The following is a 7,756-nucleotide window of genomic DNA, read 5'->3' as shown; positions in this document are numbered from 1 at the left end:
AAGCTGTTTGATGTAAGTATATTGAATAATTCATGTATTTTCCAAAGATATTCTGTATATATTTTACACATTCAAATGCCATATGTATCAGAAACGTGTCGAATTTGAAATCACACTGATTGATATGGCTTGTTTAATGATTGTATCTTTAATATTACTGGATTGCCATTTTTCTTCAATAATAAGCGATTGTTTCCAGTGAGAAATTGTAACATCACTATCTATGAACAGACAGGATCGAAACAATTAAATTATATATATAAAGATCGTTGTTTAGGGGTGATCAGACTTATTTTCCAACCCGGAAGTAATGGGGAAAATGAAAAGGTAAATTACCTATTCGTCTAATCCCAATTCTTCCACTCATGGTCCACCTAATTAATTTAGTCTAGTGCCATTCGGTCCATCAACATCAATTTTTGTAACTGAAGAAAACTTAATATGCCTTTTTAGAATGGAATTTGTTAATCTTTAATAATAGGTGAATCAAATGATTTTATTCCTCTGTTATTACATTCTTGACGTTACTATACTATAGGGAATGCGGAATACTTAGAAGAGACAAAATGACTGTTTTTACTACATGTTTATCAATTATTATATGATTGATATCAGGGGCGGATCCAGGATTTTGAAATAGGGGGCGCCAGCGGCGACGGAGCGAAGCGTCCGAGCGGGGGAGGGTGTGGGAGGGGGGATACCCCCCTCCCACGGCAAGGACTTTTTCAAAAAATCATGTCCAAAAGTCGTATTTTGAGAGCACATTTAGAAGAAAAATGCACACTTAAATCACTGTAACTTCATGAATAAAAGACACATACTGACTCATTTAGAAACTGGTTTCCAGTCACACACCGTATACAGGGGCGGATCCAGCCTTCGCCAATAGGGGGGGGGGCCCGGAATTTTTTTCAGTCATATTTTCCCCGATCGGCCGCTCAAATATGATTTTTGCCGGGATTTTTTGTTTCTTTGAAGGGGTAGTCCTAATGGTCACTTTTTAGCTTTATTCTTATGAAACATAAATGTATAATACCATAACCCTTATTTATATAATGCGAGCGCGAAGTGCGAGCTAAATTTTTTGGAAATCTTATGTACTTTTTCCTAAAATTTTGAACATTCTGGGAAATGTTTGTCTTCCTGAAAAAAAGATGTGTATGCAAGTTAATAATTACTACGAACGTAAAGAGTGAGCAGAAATGAAGTGATGGAAAAGGTACTGTTAAATACTTGCTTGCAATTAGCCATGAAGACGTTACACATTTTAAAAAATCAAATAATGCGAGCGCGAAGCGCGAGCCGAAATTTTTTGACATTTTTACCTAAGGAATGGAAATTCTTAGCATGTTTTGTTTACAGAATAGGTGTATAATTAAACATGCGAGCACGAAGCGTGAGCAAAAAAATTCGAGATTTAAGACCTACATGTACTGAACAAGACACTCTATTCAATTAGTTTTGTAAATCATGAAAAGAATGAGTAAGTGGGGATCTTCCTTACATTAATAATGCGAGCGCAGAGCGCGAGCAGAAAATTTTTATATACGTTTTGAACTGCTCGAAATTGTACCTGTTATGGACTGCTTGCATTTAGCCATGAAGACGTTACATATTTCAACATTCAAATATTGCGAGCGCGAAGCGCGAGCTGAAAATTTTTGACATTTTTACTTGAATAATGGAAATGCTAAGCACTTTTTGTAATCTTGGAAGGACTCTAAGTATTAAACTAAATTTTAATGATGCGAGCACGAAGCGCGAGCGGAAAAATTCTGGACACTCTATTCATGTTTCGTAAATCATGAAAAGGATAATTTATTGATCCGCGAGCAGACACTTTTTGATATTGTGATCTGAAACTGGATGATTTAAATAGAAAACAATTAACGTGTGTTTTAGATTTCGACCTAGAATTTTGGTATTCTAAGTATCTTTCTTATCATGAAAATCAATAAAGCGAGCGCAAATCGCGAGCTAAAAACATATGATATTCCGATCTAACAAAGGGTCAATTTAAGCTTTTTATTGCAAACACTTTATGGGAAAATTGTGAATCGTGATGGATGACAGTTAAAAAAGAGCTGATGTATTTTATTATTATTACTTTGAGTTTTTACATAGGACCGGGACATTCTTTAAGGGCATTATGTCATCATAAGAAAATGATGACTGACTATCTATCATAATGTGGCTGCGATGAATGCAAGGAATGCTCCCCAGGGAGTGGAAATTGTGCACTTTTCGTGCTTGATTGAAATGAATCCAATGACCGGGGTAATAATATGCTGTAACGCGCTTTGGGCCATTCTGGGAAAAGCGCTTTATAAAAATTGGCTATTATTATTATTATTATTCCTATTTCTCTTCCCAAGCATGAGAGCGCAAAATCTGTTATTATGGCCTGCATGGAAACTGGACATTTAAAGCACTTTTGTAATTATGCATAAAATGCATGATAAATGCGAGCGGAAATCGCGAGCCGAAATTTTTGATAAACTGTCATCAAAGTAGTTTGATTTAAAATTAATATTGGGATATACATAACTCACTAATCAAAATGCTAGCGTGCAGCGCTAGCTGATACGTTTTGACAATCTGACCTGAATAGGGAACTTTTTGAGAACTTTATGGAATACAGGAAAATTATAGGTACCTGACAAATCAAATTTTGCGAGCGCGCAGCGCAAGCAGAAAAATGATAATATTCAGACCATAACACAGACATTTTACAGAGCACTTTTTTAAAATCAATTTGTAAATCAAACAAAATAATGAAAGTTCAATTTCCCAGCTGAAATATGTTTTGTATATTGACTTCAAAGTTTGATATTTCAGGCTCCATATTGAGCAAGATATGCAAATTCCCTAAAAGACAATAAGAGCGCGAAGCGCGAGCAAAAATTTTATATCCTTACAAATATATTTTTCAAAAAATTATGTTCAAAGTCTTCCCCTCATGTTATTTTATTCAATCATGTTCCTCCTCTTATGTTTGCCTTTCTTCTTTTCTCCTCTCTTTTCCCTTCCTTTTCTTTTTTCCTTTCTTTTTCCCTTTTTTTCTTTTTTTTTGCTCCGCCAATAGGGGGGGGGGGGCCCGGGCCCCTCGGGCCCCCCTGGATCCGCCTATGGTATAAGCGGTCATTCAAAACATACATTTGGCAAAGGCTCTTCACTTGCTTGCATCGTGTGATTGAAACGTCAAATTTAAATGATACGAAACTGAGACTTGTAATCGATAATTTCCGAATAATCCATTCTGTTTATTGTCATTTGTGTATTTACATTGTGTGCGCGGAGGAACACATCAGGCCGGGAGGGGGAAATCTGTCTTCCACCAACCTCCTTGGTCAGATGGATTTGGGTTTACGCGCATATCATCGGCAGCGATGGGGGGGGGACGGGGGACGTGTTCTCCCTCAAATATTTCGGGGGAGGTCGTCCCCCCTAGATTTTTAAAACTTTTTTTTTCGATTTTCCTGGCAATTTTTTTAAAAGATATATTGTAATCAGCAAACCTATAGATTATCAAACATTAAAAATGGGCTAAGGGGGGGGGGGTTAATGTCACAATTTCTACTTTTTAACAATACACAATGTGTCCTCGGGACGTTTTTCCCCAGCACGAAAGTATTTTTATTCTCCCCCCCCCCCCCCCGTCACATAAAATCTTCGCTCCTTACGCTGACATATAGCTGCCTATACACAGCAAACGCGGAGTGGGGTCGACTGGTGATTGAGAATATACAATTTTGCTCCTTGATAATTCGTTGGAATGATTGCTTCGGCGAAACTTAGTTGGGGCGCCCTGGATAATATGCCTCTGAATCTACCAGAAAGTGTAAAAGTTAGTTTACATTAAATACAAATATGTCTGACCTATACATTTCAGTGAAAACGTACATGACCAAGGCTTCATCTTTGAGTGAAGAATAATCTCGGGGATAGACATTATCATTCGCCTCGTTGACACTCTCTCTCGCGATCTGTTACTTACAATTTACATGTATTTGCCATAAAGACGGACAAACGCATGTTACAAAAAACACAAAATTTCGGGAAAAAATGATATCCAATCCAACATCTTCACACTGGTCAGTGACTCACTGCACTGCAACTCCCGATTACAAGTGGTGCAACTTTCCAACCAATCGACTTGCGCGCCCTGGAATTCCGGAATTTACATATTGCAATACAGTATGACAGAGGTGCATTTGTGCGAACACAAAGGCCATGAGCGTAAGTTAAAATATAGTTTTGACTAGATCTAGCCCTTGAAATTGACTACATTGTACCAATCCAGTAAATATAACCATCAAAAAAAAAAAAAATCCGGCGAAAATAGGGGGGGGGGGCGCGCGCCGGGGCGCCCCCCTCTTGATCCGCCACTGGATATGGCTTGTTTTTTGTAACTTTAGAAAAAGCGCTTAATAAGAAGGAATTATTATTATTATTTATACATGTATGCTGTACTTCTAATGTAAACTGATATTGTGTATGCTGCCTGTTTTTCTTTTCTTATCTGTTTATTCTGTTATATTTTAGATTACTCGTATTAATTATATGTGATTTGTTATACAAAATTATGAGAACCCAATAAAAACTTAAGAAAAAAAAAACATTTCGTCTAAAAACCATTTGGTCCAATCATCACTTCGTCTAATCACCAGTTCGTCTATTACCATTTCGTCTCATAACCAGTTGGTCTAAATAAATATCCATTTCATTTTAATTTATTTTGTCCAATTAACACTAAGTCCAGTTAGACTAGATTTCAGACTTAATTGCTATTAGCCCAACTGGTTATTATATAAACTGGTGAGTGAAAGAAATTGCAATTAGACCATGTGGATAGTGGATTAGCTTATGTTAGACCAAATGATAGTAAAGGAGTTTGGTAATTGGACGAAATGGCATTAGACTAATTGGAAATAAACTTATAAAAATCATACTCCTTTTAAAGCAAAATGATTCCTAATACTCTTCTTTTCACTCCTTTCCTTAATTTCACCTTCCCAATTTATTCCCATCGTACCAAGCTCCTCTTTCCATTCCCCTTTCTCCTCTCCCCCTCATTTTATCATTCCCAATTTCCCCTTGCTCCTCCCCTTCCTTTCCCTATTCCAAAACCCAACGCGATCCTTTTATTACTCAGTGATGTAAGTCAAATGGCAGATTCTACGGTCCTTACGTGTTTATTTTTCTTCATCTTGTTTTGTAATCATTATTTTTCAGTCTTCTATAAACCCAACTATGGCAGAAGCATTAAAGACTGTCATCTCCCAGAGTACAGAGTGTCCAGTGTGTCTTTCTACCTTCACCGATCCCAAGATCCTGTCTTGTTCTCACACTTTCTGCAAGACTTGCCTGGACAACCTCTTAGAGTGTCACGGTAACTGCCAGATCCGATGCCCTGTCTGCAGAGCTGTGACCCAGGTCCCAAACCAAGATGTCGACAGACTACAGGTAAATCTTGCTTTGAAGAGCCTGATAGAGGATATGGAGGGCCATCCTCAGATTTGCACAAATTGTAAATCAAATGACAAGTCCCATGCTGCTGTCTACTGCCAAGACTGTGGCAAGTATCTCTGCACATCTTGTCTTAATACGCACTCTCAATGGGAAGGCTTTATCGATCATGAAGTCATTGCCATGAGTGAGATCTCATCAGGGAAGGTGTCTGTACGTAGATACCGGAAATGCAGGAAACACCCGAAAGAAGACGAGGATTACTTCTGTTCCACCTGCAGGAGATTCACATGCTTCAGATGCGGTGTGATGGAACATAAAGACGAGGGACACCAGGTTGTTGAGGCAGCTGCTTATGAGGATAAACACGTGAAGAACATCGAAGACTTGAAATCAAAGGTTGACAAGCAACAGTCATGCTTTCAGAAGTACATTGATTTCATTGATGAGCAGAGGAAGAGTGTTGACAATGCTAAGAAACAGTGTACAGGTGACATCAACAAAGCATATGATGATGCGGTCCGGCAGTTGACAGAGAAGAGAGAAAGCCTGCTAAAAGAAGTCAAGGAAACGACTGATGGAGTAGAGAAAGAACTGGAAAGCATGAAGACCACGGCTAAGAAGTACATCAATCAGTTGACGACCATGGCTGAAATGGTAACTAACAAAATAAAGATTCCATTAGATATGGATACTTTGGCTGCACACGACACTCTGTGTGAAGAGTTACGAGAGGTCATTGATCAAAAGGATCCTGACTACGAGCAGCCGAAGAAATCGGGCATAAAGGGGAAAAGTGTCAGGTTCAAGAGAAATGTTGGAGTGGGTGAGCTAGGCCTTGGAAAGATTGTGAATGTAGTTGAAAGAAACGTCGCCTTACCCACTAATAAACCCTTTGATGAAAAGAACGTTTCTTTGCCTACTTATAATATTGATAATGTAAAGAAGGTTGCTTTGCCAGCTCAAGATATCATGTATGCCATGGTTGGTACACCAGACGGTAGGATGGCAGTAGGATGTGATACAGGTGGCATGAAAATCTTCTCCACTGATGGTCAGCTTCAGCAGACAGTTCTGAAGGATGTTAAGATTTTTGGGGTAGGGTTCCTTTCTGATGGTCGATGTGTTGTGATGGATAATTCAAACAACATCACACTGTACACACCAGAGTACACACAATTGAATGTAGTGTTTACGACTCTAAGTCGAGCTGAAGGTGGGGATTCTGATCTCACTGTTGATGATGATGATCAGATCTATGTGAGCTACATGAAAGCCAAGAAGATCCAGGTATTTTCAACAGCAGGTGGGCAAGCAGTCAGGGAGATACCATGCAACGGGTATGAACCATATCAAATCACTAGTTACCATGGTTCTCTGATCATTTCATCATGGGATGCTATCAGATTGATAGACAAACAGGGTGCTGTACAACATGAATTAAAGAAACAGGGTAGTTTCCTTTACGCTGCTGTATCTCAATGGAATACAATCCTGATAGCCAAGGTGAAGCATGTTGAAGGTTTGGTGAGCATTGACGAGTATACAAATGAACTAAGGCACATTCGAAACCTTGTTAATAATTACAAGATTAAGAAGCATCGGATAGATTGGTGTAACCTCCAGCAGTACCGATCAGGAGAGATCGCTTTCTGCACTCTGGATAGACTCTATATTTTCCGCTTAAAATAATTGATGACATGATATCATAATTGTTATCGGTGAAGATGGGGGGGGGCTGATACCCACTGAGTTGCCATTTTCTGCTAAAGTAAGTTACTATAATGTAGAAACACATAAAACAATTGTTGGATCATTTCTTTCTCGTTTCTCACCCATAAAAAACATTTTGCTCCTTACATCTTTTTTTATTTCCAGCTTTGCATTTATCAAGCATCATCTTTATCATGTTTATCCTCTGTCATGTCTGTGTGGGGGAAATTCTAGTACTTGCATATCAGATAAATTGTTATTAGATAATTTATGACAAACCATATGATTCTCTATTCATATTCATGACTGTATTCATGACTAGTAATGCCAACATGGGTGGTGAGATCTCCATCATTGATATTAAAAGAGTATACAGTTCATGCGTGTATACTTGTATGTTTTCATAAATTGAAAGATATCTATGCTGTGAATCAAGACATTATCATAACGTGTGAATATATAAATATTATCTTCATTGAGATGGTCTGATCATCACTCTTCGATATTTTTCGGAGCGTGAAACATTTAAAAACACTTATTTCATTTATGAAAAATGCACGAAAAATGCATAAAA

At 38.1% G+C, this 7,756-nt stretch overlaps 1 protein-coding gene across 1 annotated transcript; it reads left to right on the top strand.

Annotated features, from left to right (window-relative positions):
• Window positions 1-5,214: 5,214 nt before the first annotated feature.
• Window positions 5,215-7,201, top strand: LOC121421392 (tripartite motif-containing protein 45-like). The gene has a single exon (XM_041616089.1). It carries the CDS (start codon window positions 5,254-5,256, stop codon window positions 7,159-7,161), a length of 1,908 nt encoding a protein of 635 aa, XP_041472023.1. The 5' UTR covers window positions 5,215-5,253; the 3' UTR covers window positions 7,162-7,201.
• Window positions 7,202-7,756: the final 555 nt, after the last annotated feature.

This window comes from Lytechinus variegatus, chromosome 9, assembly GCF_018143015.1.
Source record: "Lytechinus variegatus isolate NC3 chromosome 9, Lvar_3.0, whole genome shotgun sequence".
Lineage (NCBI taxonomy): Eukaryota > Metazoa > Echinodermata > Echinoidea > Temnopleuroida > Toxopneustidae > Lytechinus > Lytechinus variegatus.
This window is presented reverse-complemented; position numbering and strand designations above follow the sequence as displayed.

Bases quoted from the DNA above. Each gene is read 5' to 3' on its own strand.
- LOC121421392 (XM_041616089.1), top strand. From the start codon at position 5,254: ATGGCAGAAGCATTAAAGACTGTCATCTCCCAGAGTACAGAGTGTCCA.